Genomic DNA, 21,090 nt, shown 5'->3' with positions numbered 1-21,090 from the left:
AACGACGTTGGCGCTATGTTGAGTGCGGTAGTACAGCAGACTCTGACTTCCTTCTAAAGATTAGTGGCGGTCCTGGAGGTCAGACCACCAATATATTATAGCTTGGGGAAACTCCTTTGGAGATAACCAGTTTGGTATCAGACTGTTGAGATGCAGTACTAGACTCAGCCTCATGAACAGGAGTGGCACTGTGACAGGTAATTTACAATAACGGGAACACATTAGATGCAATTAATGACTTCCGCTAGTAAATTACGTTTTCTATTTGTGCGAATGGGCTGACCTGCAGTACTAGAGTCCACCACATAGACAAGTGGCGCTGTGCTGGGAAATACAGTAAATGGGACCTATTGAATGCAATGTTTTACTTTAGCTAATACAAAAGTCACATTCTATAATTTAGACTACGTTCCCCGCGAAAGTATTAAAACAATCCGTGTATGAACCGTGACGCCAGGAACGATCGGGGGTCTCCTGATGCAAATTTTAAACATATTATTCTTATGAGGCTTTTAGTTCAGGGGGTAAGAGATTTGTAGTTGATCTGAGCATTGCTGTCCATCTAATCCGGTTGTGTGAACAAAGCCCAAAGTGAATGGACTGAGCTGCAGTACCGGACTGAGCTGCAGTACCGGACTGAGCTGCAGTACCGGACTCAACCACATAGAAAAGGGAAACTATTATATACAACTTTTGACTTTAGCTCGTACACAAGTGACTATTTCTCCATTACAATCCCTACGTGTGAATTTTTCCTTTTACGGCACTGTGATCCGAATCTTAGACGTGGAGTGCTTGGTTTTCGCTCGTGTTTTTTTTTTTTTTTTTTTTCCTTTTTTTTCTCCAGTTTGCTGTAAAGCAAAAGGATTAAGTTACCAAAATGAAAACTTTTTTTTGCCTCCTTTTATGAATAATTCATACTGAATGGTTGTCATAATACAAATGAAAAACAATAAAAAAAATAAAATGAATAAAAAGTTTCTTGGATTAGATCTGGAAGAACGCGCGTCGCTGGAACATGTTACCATTGTGCCGTCCAGTGAAACGCTCCAGTCGAGTCATTGTTCTCTTGTGTGGCTGATAGGTCTCATCAGTGAGCCCCCGTTGGTTTTCCAGGGCAGGGATGTGCCGTACAAAATGGATTTGGCCGACTCCTTGTTACCCGGCTAACACCGCTTCCATCTTTCTCCAGCGGAGCGGCACGTTACTGACAAAACATAGTTGGAACCGTCCCAGATTTCTGTTTGTCTAGCACTAATGCTCTGCAAATGTTACAATTTGTGCCGGCGATATAATATTCTTAATTTAAAAATTGTCTCTGAGTATTAGAAGAAAGCCTAATTTATTTATTTATTTTTTTAAACTTGGCAGCTGTTTTTTGCCTAATACTAAATGGGCGCCTATTTTTTAAAAAATTTTGTGACCTCCTAGATACCTACCTATTCATATGGCGAAGCCGCCGACTAGGACTGAAAATGATGTCATCTACTTGGGTAAACGTTGATATTGCCGTCCTTAAAAACGTACCTGTGATGCGTAGATCTCAATGGTTCTCTTGCCTTGTTCCTCGGGGGCGTGATCTTCATCTGCATAAACTGGTCACGTGACACAAATGTGTGTTACTGTTTCTTCTGCTTCACACCATTGTTGGTGATGTCGTACTCCACATGAGGAGGTCTTAGATTTATAAACCTTTGGTCAAACTATACGTGCACCTCTGATTTTAAAGGGATCATGAGTTTAGATAAAAATGGCACATTACGATTAAAATTCTGTGATTTTTCTTGACTGGCTCCTCAGGGGCGTGAACATCTTATGCATAAACTGGTCACATGACACAGTTCTGTCTCTAAATCATGCTGCCTTACCCCATTATTGACGTTGTGTTCCACATGAGAACAGCCAGGAGAACTTGAGGTCTGTTTACACCTCCGTATTAAAGGGGACATATGAGAGAGGTCTGTTTACACCTGTATATTAAAGGGGTCAAATAAGAGAGGTCTATACTAAAACACCTCTGTATTAAAGGGTTCATATGAGAGAGGTTTATTTACACCTCCGTATTAAAGGGGTCAAATAAGAGAGGTCTATACTAAAACACCTCTGTATTAAAGGGTTCATATGAGAGAGGTTTATTTACACCTCCGTATTAAAGGGCTCATATGAGAGAGGTCTGTTTACACCTGTATATTAAAGGGGTCAAATAAGAGAGGTCTATACTAAAACACCTCTGTATTAAAGGGGACATATGAGAGAGGTCTATTTACATCTTCGTATTAAAGGGGTCAAATAAGAGAGGTCTATACTAAAACACCTCTGTATTAAAGGGGTCATATGAGAGAGGTCTATTTACACCTCCGTATTAAAGGGGTCAAATAAGAGAGGTCTATACTAAAACACCTCTGTATTAAAGGGGTCATATGAGAGAGGTTTGTTTACACCTCCGTATTAAAGGGGTCAAATAAGAGAGGTCTATACTAAAACACCTCTGTATTAAAGGGGTCATATGAGAGAGGTTTGTTTACACCTCCGTATTAAAGGGGTCAAATAAGAGAGGTCTATACTAAAACACCTCTGTATTAAAGGGGGCATATGAGAGAGGTTTGTTTACACCTCCGTATTAAAGGGGTCAAATAAGAGAGGTCTATACTAAAACACCTCTGTATTAAAGGGGGCATATGAGAGAGGTCTATTTACACCTCCGTATTAAAGGGGTCAAATAAGAGAGGTCTATACTAAAACACCTCTGTATTAAAGGGGTCATATGAGAGAGGTTTGTTTACACCTCCGTATTAAAGGGGTCAAATAAGAGAGGTCTATACTAAAACACCTCTGTATTAAAGGGGTCATATGAGAGAGGTTTGTTTACACCTCCGTATTAAAGGGGTCAAATAAGAGAGGTCTATACTAAAACACCTCTGTATTAAAGGGGTCATATGAGAGAGGTCTATTTTACATCTTCGTATTAAAGGGGTCAAATAAGAGAGGTCTATACTAAAACACCTCTGTATTAAAGGGGGCATATGAGAGAGGTCTATTTACACCTCCGTATTAAAGGGCTCATATGAGAGAGGTCTATTTACACCTCCGTATTAAAGGGGTCACATGAAAGAGGTCTATTTACACCTCCGTATTAAAGGGCTCATATGAGAGAGGTCTATGTACACCTCTGTATTAAAGGGGTCACATGAGAGAGGTCTATTTACACCTCCGTATTAAAGGGGTCACATGAGAGAGGTCTATTTACACCTCCGTATTAAAGGGCTCATATGAGAGAGGTCTATGTACACCTCTGTATTAAAGGGGTCACATGAGAGAGGTCTATTTACACCTCCGTATTAAAGGGGTCACATGAGAGAGGTCTATTTACACCTCCGTATTAAAGGGGTCACATGAGAGAGGTCTATTTACACCTCCGTATTAAAGGGGTCACATGAGAGAGGTCTATTTACACCTCCGTATTAAAGGGGTCACATGAAAGAGGTCTATTTACACCTCCGTATTAAAGGGGGCATATGAGAGAGGTCTATTTACACCTCCGTATTAAAGGGGTCACATGAAAGAGGTCTATTTACACCTCCGTATTAAAGGGGTCACATGAGAGAGGTCTATTTACACCTCCGTATTAAAGGGCTCATATGAGAGAGGTCTATGTACACCTCTGTATTAAAGGGGTCACATGAGAGAGGTCTATTTACACCTCCGTATTAAAGGGGTCACATGAGAGAGGTCTATTTACACCTCCGTATTAAAGGGCTCATATGAGAGAGGTCTATGTACACCTACGTATAAAAGGAGTCACATAAGAGAGGTCTATTTACACCTCCATATTAAAGGGATCATATGAGAGAGGTCTATTTGCACCTCTGTATTAAGGGGTCACATATGAGAGAGTTCTATTTATACCTCCATATAAAAGGGGTCACATGAGAGGTCTATTTACACTGTATTAAAGGGGTCGTCTATGAGAGAGGTCTATTTACTCCTCCGTATTAAAGGGGTCACATGAGAGGTTTATTTACAGCTCTATTAAAGGGGTCACATGAGGGAGATCTATTTACACCTCTGTAGTAAAGGGGTCACATGAGAGAGGTCTATATTTACACCTCCGTATTAAAGGGGTCATATGAGTTTAATTAAAAAAAATTACCCACAAAAAATGCATCACTTTGTCCAAGGACTATATACATCTTCTCTCTTCCAGTCTTAATTCCGCTTCCTGGAGAATGAGGAAAGCCTTACGTTAACAGGCCAAGCAAGACAGACCATGCCCCTTTAATTAAGCCACACCCCCTTTGAAAGTCCAGTATAAGGTATAGGAAATTAGAATGAGCGATCCCATTTTCTTTGCCAAAATTCTCAAACTCAAGAATCGCAAAAAAAAAAAAAAAAAAGTTTTGTAAATAGGTGAAAAGTTTTTGGTTGTTTTTCTTTCTAGTTTTATTTTTAGGTTTTGTTTTAAAGGGGGTAAATTCCAAAGCGCAATGCATTGGGGAGCAGGATACAATAAGCGACGGATTGTGTCTGGGGTTGGTGAACATAATTAACCTGTTATGTACGGCTTGTACTTCTCGCGAGTAAGGTCAATGCGGCATTGAAGCGAACGCTAATGAAATACATCGGACAGAACGTTGCGGAGCGTTTCGCCAACCGCCCCCCTGCCGCCTCTACGCGCCCATCGGGAAGGCTTTAGAAAAGTCGCAAGCTGTAAATAATTGAGAATAAAGTAGAAACTTCACAATAAGACATTTCTTGGCTCGCAGCTGTGTATAATTTCATGCTATTCGCTTTTATGCATACGGTTTACCAGCAATTGAAGCCAGCTTTTTGGCTGGAGGAAATAGGGGGCAAAGTGGCTGCCCTCACAATCCCACTAAATAAATATGTGGTTCATTATGTCCATCCATAAACAATTACCATCATGTCACCAGTCTCTTTTTTTTTTTTTGCATATAAATGTTTGTGTGTTGCATGTATTGCACATGTATATAATATTTTTAGACTTGTTTTATACTTTTGTATCTCATAAAAAGATGAGAACAGTCGTAGCAGTTGATTAACACTAAATAAAAACATTATAGGCGACCGCAATGCATTTACAAGAGCTGCTTTACTCCAAAGTTACTGAATTAGTGTTCCGATTTACAATAAAAATGTAAGTTGGGGGGGCGCTGTTTCATTAAAATCTATGGAAAGTCTTTGACTCTGAAAATGGTGTAAAGTGGTACTGCAAGTTACAAATTTGGGAAATATTTGATAAAGCATCTACTAGTCATAGTAGACCCATGTATAAGCCATGGGGATGGTTAATTGCCCTTTGGGAGCCCTAAAAATGCCATTTACCTGCCCTTTAATCATGGAAGTATAGATACATAGCAATTTGATGGTTTTTAGGGCAGTATGATCATCCCTTAAAGGGGTTGTACACCTTTGGGCACAATTTGTTTTTTCTTTTACCTAAAGAGTGTACGAGCTGTACACTGCAAAATTTAATTGGGAACAGAGAGGATTTTTAAGAGAAGGTAAAATGCAACATTGCCTGTCGTTTGTTTCCGAAACAGTTGTAACCATTTAAAAAGACGCAACAACCCCTTTAAATACTCGTATTTGGGGCTAAAAATCATTTTTGTAATTGGGTGTCATTCAAAGTTTTACACCGTTTGCCTCCTATAGCCTTTTGTGCTGCTCTGGCTGTAGAATGAGTAAACTAAGGATCCATCAGTGAGCTCGCTCTGACGGGGAGTTTTGTAACCCTTTATTTCGGGGGGGGGGGGGGGGGGGAGATTTTTATATTGGTTTTTGGTGAATTTTTGAAAATATGGTTGGAAAGTTTTGGTAACGTTTTTTTTTCCCCCAAACTTTGCTCATCTTTTGCTGCATTGTATCTTCTGCTCTATGCACATCCAAAGAATTCCGAATTCTTAAGGCTTCGTTCACCAGTTGCACTTTTTTTTTTTTTAACTGCAATCTTTGTAAAACCGCATTGTTTTTGAAAATCACAGCAAAACTCGACTCGCGGCATAAAAACGTTACTTGACCCCAAAGTTTTGAACAAATCCTAAAGGTTGCTGCTTGGATCCCATTACAAATAGATGGGGCGTGTGCCGCACTCAGCCGACAGGGGGCAGTAGGGAGCTTCTGATTGCAGCTCTGGATGTGAATGGAGTAACAAAAACAAAAACTAAAAATATAATTAAAAAAATCTATTGGAGGGAAGCGGCGCCTCCTGCTGGGCAGCTGGGTAATAGGTGCTAAGTATCATAGAGCAATATCTGATCTGCGAGGTCACAGGTCAGTGTTTGATCTTACAGCCTGAGGATTTAGGTCTGGCAGACCCTCGTTATATCCAGAGGGGGTCTCCGCTACTGAACTAAAGACCCATCACGTAAAGAACTCCCCCCTCCACCAAAGAAAAGTAAATTAAAAGTAGAGCTGGCATCTCTCCTGACGTGTCAGAAAGGAGAATACTCGTATTTCAGTCCTAAAGAAAAAATAATAATAAATAATGACCATGGTGCCGTTCCTCTGTTCCTCCTCCTGGGAATGTATAAATAAGTTACTATCTCCCTGTGCCAGTCACTGATGGAGGGATGGACAGATTGATGGATGGAGGGATGGATAGATGGAAGGATGGATGGATGGATGGGGGATGAAAGATGGAGGGATGGATTGAGAGATGGAAGGATGGATTCAGAGATGGATGGATGGGGGATGAAAGATGGAGGGATGGATTGAGAGATGGAAGGATGGGGGATGAAAGATGGAGGGATGGAGTGGAGAGATGGAGGGATGGATAGATGGAAGGATGGAGAGATGGATGGATGGATGAATAGATGGAAGGATGCAGAGATGGATGCATGAAAAGGATGTAGTGATGGAGAGATGGATGATGGATGGAGAGATGGATGGACGGGGGATGGAGAGATGGATGGATGGATTGAGGGATGGAGTGGAGGGATGGATAGATGGAAGGATGGAGAGATGGATGGATGCATGGAGGGATGTAGTGATGGAGAGATGGATGGATGATGGATGGAGAGATTGATGGATGGAGAGATTGATGGATGGAGAGATTGGATGGAGAGATGGATGGATGAGGGATGGAGAGATTGATGGATGGAGGGATGTAGTGATGGAGAGATGGATGGATGAGGGATGGAGAGATTGATGGAGGGATGTAGTGATGGAGAGATGGATGGAGAGATTGATGGATGGAGAGATTGATGGATGAGGGATGGAGAGATTGATGGATGGAGAGATTGATGGATGGAGAGATGGATGGAGAGATGGATGGATGAGGGATGGATGGATGAGGGATGGAGAGATTGATGGAGAGATGGATGGATGGAGAGATGGATGGATGAGGGATGGAGAGATTGATGGAGAGATGGATGGATGGAGAGATGGATGGATGAGGGATGGAGAGATTGATGGAGGGATGTAGTGATGGAGAGATGGATGGAGAGATGGATGGACGGGGGATGAAAGATGGAGGGATGGATAGATGGAAGGATGGAGAGATGGATGGATGCATGGAGGGATGTAGTGATGGAGAGATGGATGGATGATGGATGGAGAGATTGATGGATGGAGAGATTGATGGATGGAGAGATTGGATGGAGAGATGGATGGATGAGGGATGGAGAGATTGATGGATGGAGGGATGTAGTGATGGAGAGATGGATGGAGTGATGGATGGATGAGGGATGGAGAGATTGATGGATGGAGGGATGTAGTGATGGAGAGATGGATGGATGAGGGATGGAGAGATTGATGGATGGAGAGATTGGATGGAGAGATGGATGGATAAGGGATGGAGAGATTGATTGATGGAGGGATGTAGTGATGGAGAGATAGATGGATGGACGGGGGATGAAAGATGGAGAGATGGATGGAGAGATGGATGTGATAGAATTTTTGTGACTTTAGCAGAAGAAAGCCTCTTTTCTTAGGAAAGCTGGGTGACGTCTCTTTCTGTCTCAGGCTGCAGCTCTTCTTCGTTGCTCTTTTTGTGGTAACTTTAATACAATTTCTCAGTTTTTTTGTACTGGAAATATATCAATAATATCAGTCAGTTAACCCCGAAGTGTCCCCATTCTCCATGTCCTGAGGTTGTGTCTCCAGTGAGTGGTAACACCGGTCTCCTATTTATTGATATATTTCCAGGAGGAGGAACAGAGGGACGGCACGATCTAAGAAAAGGTGTCAGACAATCGTTATTTTATATAATAAATCTGTGTAGCTGTGAGCGGCCCGGCCCCCGTCTCCTGAGCTCCATCCACTATTTATTTTTTTTTACAAAAGAGAAGAAAAGTGGCCACAAAGTTGCAATTTTTATGTCAGGGGACAGAGGGGTAAAGGGGGAATGCCACGTGGAGCCTACACCCCCCGTATCTGTAGGACCCCCCAGAAGTCTTCACTACAGATATCTGTGTTGTCACTTTGTGATCAATATTTACCAAGGACACAACAATGGAGGGAGGCGAGGACTGTGACGTTCCCTCCACGCCTCCTCCTGGCACATGGAGCTAATGGGACAAGTTGGGGCGTCCGCCCCCTCCCCCTGCGGCCATGTTTTATGTCTCTGTGTTTGGAGCGGACATTGATAAATGAGGCTTGGTGTGTAAATGTAAACTACATGAGAAACAGATGAAAAAGGGAAAAAAATAAGACATTCAAGAAAAAAAAAATCCTCCCTAGATGACGGACGGTGAGAGATCGCCGCACATTACTGCAGTCAGGGTTTGCTGCTTCTGCCACTTTCTAATCAGTCATGTTTGCATTTTTTTCCCCAAATCTCCGCTTGCTGTCAGTGAACGGCGCTCTCATGTTTAATTCTTGGTTCTTGATTGTTCTTTTGACTGTGTTGGCAAATACTAACACTCTCGATGTACATTGTACTGTTCCTCTGTTATTCCTCCTGGTCCCATCATTGCCATGTGCCTCTGCTGAGGGTTTGACACATTTGTATCCATTCTTCCCAATATCCTGCGATCAGGACAGACATAACTCCGGACTGATACATTGTAGCAAACTATGCAATTTCAGGGTCGTCTAGATCACATACAATTGTAACAAACCCCCAGCTGTTGGAATTAGTAACTGTTTCTATTAATTATCACTCTCTGCTCCTAAAATACTCTGTGAATGAGGTTATTGTTGCAGTACCAGACACAACCACATGGTCGAAGGAGGCGCTGTCTGCTTCTGCAATCAACTAGTCCTTCTATTCCTCTGAGCAATGTGGTTACTGGGGTCTTCTAATGTGACTATGGGGGGTACGTGCCATGTGGTTTTGCTCTCATCCTCTGTGCTGCTTTTTCTGGGTCTGATGTCCCCCGGAGATCTCCGCTTGTTTCCCTACGGATTACACATCACCTCCCAAGCTGAGCCCCGGGTAAAGTAATGTCCTCCGCTCTTTCCAGCTTAATTGCTGCTAATTGGAAGCTGACACCCCGGCCAGGTGGAGCGTTTCCCTGCGGAGTCCCACATCATGCTGCGTCCTGCCAGGAGGACCGCACGGGGATTAGCACCTAAAACGAGCATCATTCAATAAGTGGCTGCATCGCATGCATCATACGGATGATCCCAGAGCCAGCGGATGGCGGGAATCGTGTGACCGGAAGAACTACAGAGAGATCTCTAGATCACACACACCGGGCTGAAGGATGGACGCGCGCACCGCGAAACTTCCCAACGTACTGCTCCTCTGTGTGCAGGCGTCAGTCATCGGGTGCTCAGATCCACTTCTTGCTGTTTGCAGTGCCACTAATTCTTATGGACAGTGCCACATCTTTAAGTTCACAGTGTCACATCTACCCGTTCTCAGTGACTCTTTTTTTTTCCCCTGCCTCTTTGGCCCATTTTCGCTGCTTTTTTGGCCAGTTTTTACTGCCTCTTTGACAGGTTTTCGCTGCCTCTTTGGCCCGTTTTTGCTGCCTCTTTGGCCCGTTTTTGCTGCCTCTTTGACCCGTTTTTGCTGCCTCTTTGACCCGTTTTTGCTGCCTCTTTGGCCCGTTTTTGCTGCCTCTTTGACCCGTTTTTGCTGCCTCTTTGGCCCGTTTTCGCTGCCTCTTTGACCCGTTTTCGCTGCCTCTTTGACTCGTTTTCGCTGACCCTTCTGTCATCTTTCGTTGACCCTTCTGTCATCTTTCGCTGACCCTTCTGTCATCTTTCGCTGACCCTTCTGTCATCTTTCGCTGACCCTTCGTCCCCCCCCTTTCGCTGACCCTTCAGCCTGTTTCACCATGGACCCAAGTTTTATTTGAAAGCCCACCTTGTAGTACTACATTTACCTTGAAGTTGACATGATGGATACCGACAGATCCTTATGGACGCCGTTGACTTTCTATTGGGTCTGTCAGGTTTTCCTTTGGGTAAAATATTTTTGACAACAACAATATTTTTTAGACTGCAGCGTTCTTGTCAGAAAACCTGAGATGTACGACTAGTTTCATATCCAGGCAGACTTACCATTTGGGGGTCAGGAGTCGCCTTCTGGTCACCCAGCTTTCCCGGAGGCAGATATTACTTACAATAATAGGAATGGAATTATTTTAACCATCTCCAGAACGTTATTCTTCACGTTTGAGGAAATTGCTGAAATGAAATGTTCTAGAGAAACAGATCAAAGACGGAAAGTAACACAAAGCAGCTCCATGGATCCCCCCTATGGAAGCAGGAAGAGCCCAGAAATTACATGTCACCTTCATATCCTGACTTGGTGACCCTGTGTTCTCGGGAGGCTCTTCCCATCCCAGCTGTTACCACTAAACACACAGCCCCCGGGTTACACTGGCGAGGAGGCCGCCCTCTGCTGCCCCATTGGCTGCCTCCGCCTGGAGTTCTCCATCCCTCCATGTCCAGCCTGTGGAGTCAACATGTGCTTGTCAGTCAGCTCCAGGCTGTGGAGGTGGAAGGATTCATCTATGTGCCACAGAGACACTACTATGGGCCCCCTCTGGAGGACGGGCCCCTGACTGCCTGCTGCTGGGTCCCTGAAGGTAAGTGAGGGTGGTGGCAAATCCCAGATTCCTGCAGCCAAGGAGTGAGCTGAGGCTGCACGTCCTGCACCTAGTGTGCCGGCGGAGAACACGCGTCATTATCAATCTATTGTCTATTTATCTGCTGTATCATATATCTATAGATCTATCTATTATCTATCCTTTATCTATCATCTATCTATTATCTATCTGTTATCTATCTATTATCTATCATCTATCTATTATGTATCTATTATCTATCTATTATCTGTCTATTATCTGTCTATTATTTATCATCTATCTATTATGTATTTATCTATCTATCATCTATCTATTATCTATCTATCTATTATCTATCATCTATCTATTATGTATCTATTATCTGTCTATTATTTATCATCTATCTATTATGTATTTATCTATCTATCTATCATCTATCATCTATCTATTATCTTTTATCTACCATATATCTATAATCTATCTCATATCTATTTATCATCTATCTATCGATTATTTATCTATCCAAAAAGTTACAGAATCGCGCTCTTACGTTGTTAGCCTCACTCTTAATTCAAAATGTACTTAATAACTTTATATTTTGCATGTTTTTTTTCTGTTTCCATCAGTTCCGCATACATGGCTTTCTGTCATGAAAAATATCTGTCTATCGGTCTCTTTATCTACATCTATTAATGTGCACACATGGTTGTCTAATTTTCTGAAAAACCTCTATCTATGCCATATTGTTTTTCCTATCTTTCTATATCCAAAGAAACTTCGCGACCAAATGTACAGTAGCATTGCCAAGGCAAGTAGGAATGGGGAATTGTGGGATAAGGACTATAGAGACCAGGAATAGTGTCTGTCTTGTCAATCATTTTATCTATCTATTATCTATCTATCTATTATCTATCTATCTATCTATCTATTATCTATCTATCTATTATCTATCTATCTATTATCTATCTATCTATTATCTATCTATCTATTATCTATCTATCTATTATCTATCTATCATCTATCTATCATCTATCTATCTATCATCTATCAAAGAAGAAAAAACGCTCTATGAATTGGTGTCATGATTTACTTAATATTATACAAATGAATAAAAAAAGGCAACACTCCAAATTCCAACAAACACCTCAATAGTTTTTGGGAATTTGGAGTCTTTTTCAAATTTTTTTGTATTATTTCTTTCTTTGCTTTCTTTTCCTTCTGTTCTTTCTTTTTTTTCTATTTTTTTCTTTCCTTCTTTCTTTCTCTATCTCTTTCTCTCTTTCTTTCTTTCTCTCTCTTCTCTCTTTTTTTTTCTCTCTTCTCTCTTCTTTCTCTTCTCTCTTCACTTTTTTCTCTCTCTTCTCTCTTCTCTTTCTCTTCTCTCTTCACTTTTTTCTCTCTCTTCTCTACTCTCTTTCTCTTCTCTCCTCTCACTTCACTTTTCTCTCTTTTCTTCTCTCTTCTCTCTCCTTTCTTTTCTTTTCTCTTCTGTCTCCTCTCTCTTCTCTCTTCTCTCTTTTTCTCTTCTCTCTTTTCTTCTCTCTCCTCTCCTCTCTCTCCCCTCTTGTCTCTCCTTTCTTTTCTTTTCTCTTCTGTCTCCTCCCTCTTTTCTCTCTCCCCTCTCCTCTCTTCTCTCGCCTCTCTTCTCTCTTTTTCTTTTCTCTTTTCTTCTCTCTCCTCTCCTCTCTCCCCTCTCCTCTCTTCTCTCTCCTCCTCTCTCCTCTCTTCTCTCTCCTCTCTCCCCTCTCTCCTCTCTTCTCTCTCCTCACTCCTCTCTCTCCCCTCTCCTCTCTTCTCTCTTCTCTCTCCTCACTCCTCTCTCTCCTCACTCCTCTCTCCCCTCTCCTCTCTTCTCTCTCCTCCTCTCTTCTCTCTCCTCTCTTCTCTCCTCTCTTCTCTCTCCTCTCTTCTCTCTCCTCCTCTCTCCTCTCTTCTCTCTCCTCTCTTCTCTCTCCTTCTCTCTCCTCTCTTCTCTATCCTCTCTTCTCTCTCCTCTCTTCTCTCTCCTCCTCTCTCCTCTCTTCTCTCTCCTCTCTCTCCCCTCTCTCCTCTCTTCTCTCCTCCTCTCTCCTCCCTTCTCTCTCCTCTCTTCTCTCTCCTCTCTCCCCTCTCTCCTCTCTCTCCCCTCTCTCCTCTCTTCTCTCTCTTCTCTCTCCTCCCTTCTCTCCTCTCTCTCTCCTCTCTTCTCTCTCCTCTCTCCTCTCTTCTCTCTCCTCCTCTCTCCTCCCTTCTCTCTCCTCTCTCTCCCCTCTCTCCTCTCTTCTCTCTCCTCCTCTCTCCTCTCTTCTCTCTCCTCTCTCTCCCCTCTCTCCTCTCTTCTCTCTCCCCTCTCTCCTCTCTTCTCTCTCCTCCCTTCTCTCTCCTCTCTCTCCCCTCTCTCCTCTCTTCTCTCTCCTCCTCTCTCCTCTCTTTTCTTTCTCGCTCTCTCTGCAGCATACCTGCTTGTAGATTCTGTGTTAGTGGCTGCGGCTCATTAATACTTGATGATCTATAAATAATGGATTCATTTGTTATTCTTGTACTGTTACTCTAGTAATACAATGATGCTGATGAATCCTGAGTGTAGACGCTCTCCTATAACCCTGTGGATTCCCCCCTGTTCTTCCTCCTGGTCCTGAGCACTGGATGCCATTAGTTTCTCCGTCACTGACTCTTCTGTCCCTCTCACTGCTCATCACCTTCCGTCTTCTCACCTAAACAGAGAGGAGTTTAGGGGCCGATAGATCTGTGTCCACTGTCTGCACTCTGACAACAGCAGGAGCCAAATTATCAGATGTTCTGGATTATCCGAAGGTCACGGAAAAAAACACCTCTATTGTAGAGAAATAAAACGGAATATGATGCTGTAACTTATTTTTTAATTATTTATAAGTAAAGATATTTTTAGTTGCGTTTTGACTTTGTATCAGTTCTTAAAACAAGTTCTAGATTCTAAAACGTTCTGGATTATCAGATTAAAGGAATATCTATCTATCATCTATCTATATGGCTATTATCTATCTATCTATCTGTCTATTATTTATCTATCTATTATCTATCTATCATCTATCTATTATCTATCTATCATCTATCTATTATCTATCTATCTGTCTATTATTTATCTATCTATTATCTATCTATCATCTATCTATATGGCTATTATCTATTATCTATCTATATATCTATCTATCATCTATCTATTATCTATCTATCTATCATCTATATGGCTATTATCTATCTATCTATTATTTATCTATCTATTATCTATCTATATATCTATCTATCATCTATCTATTATCTATCTATCATCTATCTATATGGCTATTATCTATTATATATCTATCTATCATCTATCTATTATCTATCTATCTATCATCTATATGGCTATTATCTATCTATCTATCTATTATTTATCTATCTATTATCTATCTATATATCTATCTATCATCTATCTATTATCTATCTATCTATCATCTATCTATATGGCTATTATCTATCTATCATCTATCTATCTATCATCTATCTATATGGCTATTATCTATTATCTATCTATCATCTATCTATATGGCTATTATCTATTATCTATCTATCATCTATCTATATGGCTATTATCTATCTATCTATCATCTATCTATATGGCTATTATCTATCTATCATCTATCTATCTATCATCTATCTATATGGCTATTATCTATCTATCTGTCTATTATTTATCTATCTATTATCTAGTTATCTATCTATTATCTATCTATATGTCTATTATCTATATATTATTTATCTAATATCTATCGATTATCTAATTATTATCTATCTATCATCTATCTATTATCTATCTGTTATCTGTCTATCTATCGATTATCTTATTATTTATCTATCATCTATCTATCAATCTATCATATTTAAAGGGAACGTGTCCCCGGTTTTGTCCTGTATCATCTAACACTATCACAGTGAGCACAGTGCGGAGGCGAGCTTCAATTTCTGTGCGCAGGTGCGAGATTTCGCCCGGCAATATGGATGACGCGAGGAGTCTTCCAAGTCAATTAAAGAAGGAGAACAGTGGGGGGAGGGATGGAGAGGCCCGAAACTGCACACATCGGACCGGATTACCATACAGCACAGAACTTATAGGGTTTTGGTGGTATACAGGGGCAGTCAGGGGTTATAGAAGCATTTATGGACTGCAGCACAGGCACTGTATTGATGATATATGACAAATCTGGGGACAGGTTCCCTTTAAGGTGATTTTCTCCTGTGAGTTGGAGCCGCGCGGCCAGATCATTTTTTTCGGCGGAAAATTCCCCGTCATAGGTTTTGGCTTTTTCTTCTGGCTGCCAGCGAAGGAAATTAAATCATTGTAAAGTGCTAGACGCGCTGGCGCGGTGCCAGGCCGAGATGTAAGGTTTAAGGTAACTTTTCTATAAGTCTGCTCCGGCCTACGGCTGCGAGGAGATTTTCCGACTTGAAAGAGGCCAGACGTGGACCCCGAGATCCCGCGGACGTTTCCTTACAGAAAGCCCATTCATTTCTGAGACAGGAATGTGTTCAGGTCTTGTGCGCAGAACAAACACGCGGTCCCCAGACAAACACGTATCGTCCGCAGGAACGAGCTGACACTTCCCCGCATTCATTATCACCACGTTACATTCATGATGTATCGGGAGCGAAAGCATCAAAGCTCCGCGTTCCAAGCTGCCGATATTGGGGGGTCTCGTGTTCTCCCGGGTCTGTGCGGCATCCTTGGGCTGGACCCCTCCATCAATACTACCGTATGTGTTCATCCCAAATTTTTAGATAAAGGATCATTTCCAGCTTATAGGCGTTTTAGTAGAGGTTTCTCACCCCCAATACCCACTATAGCGTATAACTTTTTTTTTTTCACCCAAAACAGCGCCACCTTTTTTTCAGGCTGTGTCTAGTATTGCAACCCCACTGATTGCAAGAAGGGGGCGCTCTATTCATTCTTAATGGGTTTGCGAGGATAAAGACAACCGCAGCCCCTTAGTTAACGAATAGAGTGGCGCACTACCGCGCCATTCTAATGATGATCGTTGCGGGCCACAGCGGTCAGATCGTCACTGATCTATAAGGTATCGCCTCTTACGGGTAGGTAATAAATTATTTCCATCAGACAACCCCTTTAAGAATTTATGGCATGGCTACTGAATGTGTCTCACCTTTAAGACATTACCTGTTAGGGAAAGAGGGGTCCCACAACCCCCTTGTAAATAGTATCAAGCTGCGGATTGGTTGAACGAGGTGGGACTAGTATCTGTCACTCAGTTTAGCTCTATCCGGGGGATCTATCATAGATGTTTTAAATGGGAATATCCCTTTAAGATTATAAGAGAATTTATGTATCATTGTGACAAGTCTTCAAAGCAAAGTAACTAATGTGTCTACAAATTCACCCAACTTTTTGGTCCTTGCCTGATTAATGAAAAGCCCAAATGGCTCTTCTTGTTAGTCTTAGTGGTCCTTTAAAGGGAATCTGTCGGCACATTTACCTATTGAAGTAGTGGTATGGCTGTGTAGGCGCTCGCCTCCCAATAAAAATGATACCTTTTTTGTTGTAATCCGATGTACCAATCATGAGATATCTAGTCTTGAAGTCACAAGCAAATCCAGCTGGGGGCGTATCCGTGCACTTGCAGTCTTTTAGACACACCCTCCAGTGCACTTCCTGCCTGATTTGCATGTGACTTCTCATAGATTTCTCATGACTGGGTCATCAGTTTTCAACAAAAAAGGTATCGTTTTAAAGGGGAAATGAGCCCCTACACAGCCATACCACTTATTTGATATGTTAAAATAGACTGACACATTCCCTTTAAGTCTGCTTTTTCTTGAGTCTCACTCTTGTTAATTGAATCCCTAACATTTATTACTGTAAACTTTTGGAACATGTGTATAATCTGATCCTGGAGCCATTATAGAAGTCAATTTAGATCCTCTCTGGCTTACAAATTCCCTCTGGCTTTAGGATTTGTCCGCCTGGCTTCTGAATTATGACAGATTACACAGATTTGACGGAAACCCTCTCGCCCACACACGTCTGTGAGACTTGTCATGTCTGAGTCTTTACGCCTACAGGGACATTTTATAAACTCGGGGGTGGTGTCCACTTAGAATTTCCCTTCCTAAAATGACTGGAAAATTATCTAAATGACTGTTCAATATGCGTAATCCGGCCATACACATATTACATGGCTGTCGGCCATACAGTCGGTCGGCTGGCCGCTATGTCTCCTCACTCTCCCGGACAGCCAATGGACAGTAGTGTTTCTGTAATTTGTAAACGTACACACATATGGAAATTAGCTATGTGTTTGACTATTATTACGGTATTATTATTATTTTCATCCTTGTGGCTGTGGTTCGGGGTCTCCAGATTTTCATCTACCGGTAATTCATCAATTGCCATTTGTTCAAATGTTACTCCAGCCCCTCGCCCCTCCTCTCCGTTGACTGATTTAATTTTTTTTTGTATACCTGAATTTTTTTTTTGCAGAAATATTGTGAGATTTTAGCTGAACGTTCAATGTTTTCCTTTTTAAAAAGGTGCAAATAAAGGTGAAAGGGAACAGCGAAAACATTTTTATTTGCATTTGTGCAAAACTTCAGGGATAACTTGCTCAGTTTTTAAGAATTTGGCTCCAAAAAGTCAACAAACGTTAGAAGACCAAGAAAAGAAGTGACTTTAAAAAAAACAAAATAAACAACAACAAAATGTCACACATTTGAGGGTTGCTGTCTTGTATGTCAATGTCCAGCCCTTTATTAAGCCTTCTATGCCAATATCCGTCCTCTTCTAAAGCCTAATATGTCAAGGTCCAGCCCTTTATCAAGCCAAATATGTGAACATTTGGCTATTTATTAAGCCTTATATGTCGACGTCCATCCCTTTATTAAGCCTAATATGTCAAGGTCCGGCCCTTTATCAAGCCTTATATGTCAACATCCAAGCCCTGTGTGAAGCCTAACATGTCAACATCTAGCCCTTTATCAAGCCTAATATGTCAAAATCCGGCCCTTTATCAAGCTTTATATGTCAACGTCCGACCCTTTATTAAGCCTAATATGTCAACATCCGGCCCTTTATAACGCCTTATATGTCAACGTCCAGCACCTTTATTAAGCCTAATATGTCAACGTTTGACTTTTTATTAAGCCTAATATGTCAACGTCCGGCCCTTTATCAAGCCTTATATGTCAACATCCAGCCCTTTTTTAAGCCTTATATGTCAACATCCAGCCCTTTTCTAAGCCTTATATGTCAACATCCAGCCCTTTTTTAAGCCTAATATGTCAATGTCCGGCCCTTTATCAAGCTTTATATGTCAACGTCCGACCTTTTAACAGCCTTTCAACCAAACCAGATTTTCCTCCAAAAGAAAAGGTCTCCCATCTGTATACAGCTATTTGGGGATTCTTGTCCCTCGTCACTACACAGCAGGTACAGGTTGACTGGGTGCAAGTCTTCCGGGGTACTGTCTCTTTTTTCGGAGTTTGCCAGCTGGCATAGGAAGTCGTATAGGTCAGGAAAAGATATGCGAATGATGCACGTCCTGAGGGTAACAGATGGCGCCAGAACTTTGGTGCGGGTTTAGTGGGAGACGGCGCTGTGTCCTCCAGGCTGGCATTATTTGAGGAATATGGGTTATGTCCTTTCGCTCTGTTTCTCCATTTGCTCTTGTAGTCCACATACTTGGCATTCCCTGAAACCCACGGTTACATCTGGGGATGTCTTCTAGCTGCTTTCTGTGTTTGTTTTGTTTTTGTCTGGATTTTTTTTTAGGTTTGTTTTTTTTTGTTCTGGTGCTTTTTGAATTTTGGGATTACAGAAATTACTATGATAAAAGGAGTGCCTTAAATGAGCGTGCACGGTGGTGAGAGTCATAAAGGGTTATTCCCATCATCATGAATGGATAACGTCAGAGATTTTAGCAAGTCACTGTTTATTAAAATTTGCAGCCGAGCTTTAGATATTTACACTTTTCATTTGTTTACATCCTGTCGCCTAAGATACCGACCACCGCTGCTGTGTATAGCTCGTAAGCACAGCACTCCACTGAAGCTGGCCGGGAGCGGGAGGCAACTGCACGCTCCTGGGATACTAGCCAGCGCTTACAAGCTCGCTATAAAAGAGCTTGCAAGCACTGTATTATGTTCTGCTATCTAACAGCGGTGGTCGGTTACCAAGGCAACGAGCGGAAAAGCAAAGTTTAATTATCTCAAGAACGGCTGAAAATTTGAATAAGCAGTAAATTGCAAAAGTGCTTGTTTTTACACCTGCTATCCGACAACATGGCATTTGTTCTAATGCTATAGAGGTTTTTTGTTATTTTTTTTAACCCACTGGTGCTGAGTTTTGAATAAAGCTTTGGATGTGACTTGTGTATAATTTTTCCGTATCGGAATATCCTCAGTACTTATCTATTTTTTTTTATTTTTCTTCGTAGACTCTTCCATGATTGTAAGGCATTGACAAGATGGCGGTGAACAGCAGGAACAGCGATTGTGTAACTCTCGGGAACGGAAGCCTCCCATCCAAAACGCATTGTACAGATCAAACCACCCCCAGTGATGGAGACCAAACCCCTCCGACCACGGAGGAGCCGAAACCGAAAGCCAGCCCCAATGGATGCACCTCCCACAATGGGGCGGCCAAACCTTGCCCGATGTTTCGAGAGCACCAGAGGCCAACGATTGTCCCCCAGTGCTGCCACCACTGCCCCTATCATCCTCCACTGACCGGTCGGCCTGACTGCTCTCCCCGCAACGGAGGGACCGCGCTGTGCGCCCTGAACACCGGCTGCTCTCAGCAGCACTCTGACTTCTCTCCAAACTCTGTCTGTCCGAACCATCCGCCGGTGTACCACCCCGTCTGCTGCGGGCAGCCCCCCACGTCCTTCAGCCTCCACCAATGGCGCGACCATTTCCAGCACCAGCAAGTGCCGCCTCATTTAGTGAACCTCAGGTCAGTGCATTATTACCTGTGATATTATTTGTGATCGCCCTGTGCTGGTTGTCTATGGCGGCTTCCTATCAGGCCTCCATGTAGAATTGAGGATTTAAAGGGCATCTCCAGTCCCTGTCGATATTCGCGTCAGTTGCACAGTTCTCACTCCCAGGTTGGGTAGTGGTGACGATTTTACAGAGTGGGCTTTCATAGCCGTTTGTATGTGGGTAATGGTCCTTCTATACTGCAGTGGAGATCAGTTTATCCTGGGAGGAGCTTTCCTTTGTGCTCATCGGCGCCCCCTGCTGTGTAATACCTTTGAACAGTCATTTTATTGCCCATGTTGGTGCATTTGCTTATTTTTCTTTTTGCTACATTGGTCTGAGAGCCAAGTTAATCCTACCCAGAAATCATAGGGACGTCATTGGTTATCTGGGTTTTCATGGTGATAGAGGCAACTACTTTGCTTAAAGGGGTTGTAATGGTGTCACAATTTCACTGCCGCTTTCCCTAAATTTCTTAGGTTTGTTTTGACGTGGAAACGGGGCTTTACTCAACTCTGTGTCAGTGTGTGATTAGCGACCTGCATGAAGGGGGCTGGCTGTCTCAAGTAGCTAAGCCAGCCCCCTTCTATGTCTGTGCATCAGCTAATGAATTGAGCCAGAATCTAGCCACCAATTCCCTTCTATGTCTCTTTAACTGTGAAGGAGAATGGGAGCTAATGAAAAGAGTCATAAATCTATCCCCGTCTATGTCTCATTAGCTGTGATGGAGAAGGGAGCTGGCTGAGCTCATGAAGAGAGCCAGCCCCGTCTGTCTCATTAGTTGTGATCGAGAAGGGAGCTAGCTGAGCTAATGAAGAATGCCAGAGTCCCAGCCCACATCTGTCTCATTAGTTGTGATGGAGAAGGGAGCTAGCTGAGCTAATGAAGAGAGCCTGAGATCCGACCCCCATCTATGTCTCAATAGTGGTAATGGAGAAGGGGGCTGGCTGAGCTAATGAAGAGAGCAGGAGATCGAGCCCCCATCTATGTCTTTATAGTGGTGATGGAGAAAGGAGTTGTCTAGGCACGGTGGCTCAGTGGTTAGCACTGCAGCCTTGCAGCACTGGGGTCCTGGGCTCAAATCCCACCAAGGACAATATCTGCAAGGAGTTTGTATGTTCTC

The 21,090-nt window shown here is 42.5% G+C and overlaps 1 protein-coding gene across 3 annotated transcripts in view; it reads left to right on the top strand.

Moving 5' to 3' along the window:
- The window catches only part of DISP1 (dispatched RND transporter family member 1), a 79,374-nt gene that overhangs the window by 14,190 nt on the left and 44,094 nt on the right, over window positions 1-21,090 (top strand). Inside the window, exons 1-2 of one of the 3 annotated variants that reach the window (XM_069768448.1) lie at window positions 10,892-11,003; window positions 19,424-19,941. In XM_069768448.1, the coding sequence (XP_069624549.1) occupies window positions 19,454-19,941 (488 nt within the window). In that variant the 5' untranslated portion in view covers window positions 10,892-11,003; window positions 19,424-19,453. Of the gene's footprint in view, window positions 1-10,891; window positions 11,004-15,293; window positions 15,371-19,423; window positions 19,942-21,090 lie in introns of those variants that run through there. The other 2 variants (XM_069768449.1, XM_069768447.1) reach the window with 2 other exon arrangements.

Source organism: Ranitomeya imitator, chromosome 5 (genome assembly GCF_032444005.1).
Source record: "Ranitomeya imitator isolate aRanImi1 chromosome 5, aRanImi1.pri, whole genome shotgun sequence".
NCBI lineage: Eukaryota > Metazoa > Chordata > Amphibia > Anura > Dendrobatidae > Ranitomeya > Ranitomeya imitator.
This window is presented reverse-complemented; position numbering and strand designations above follow the sequence as displayed.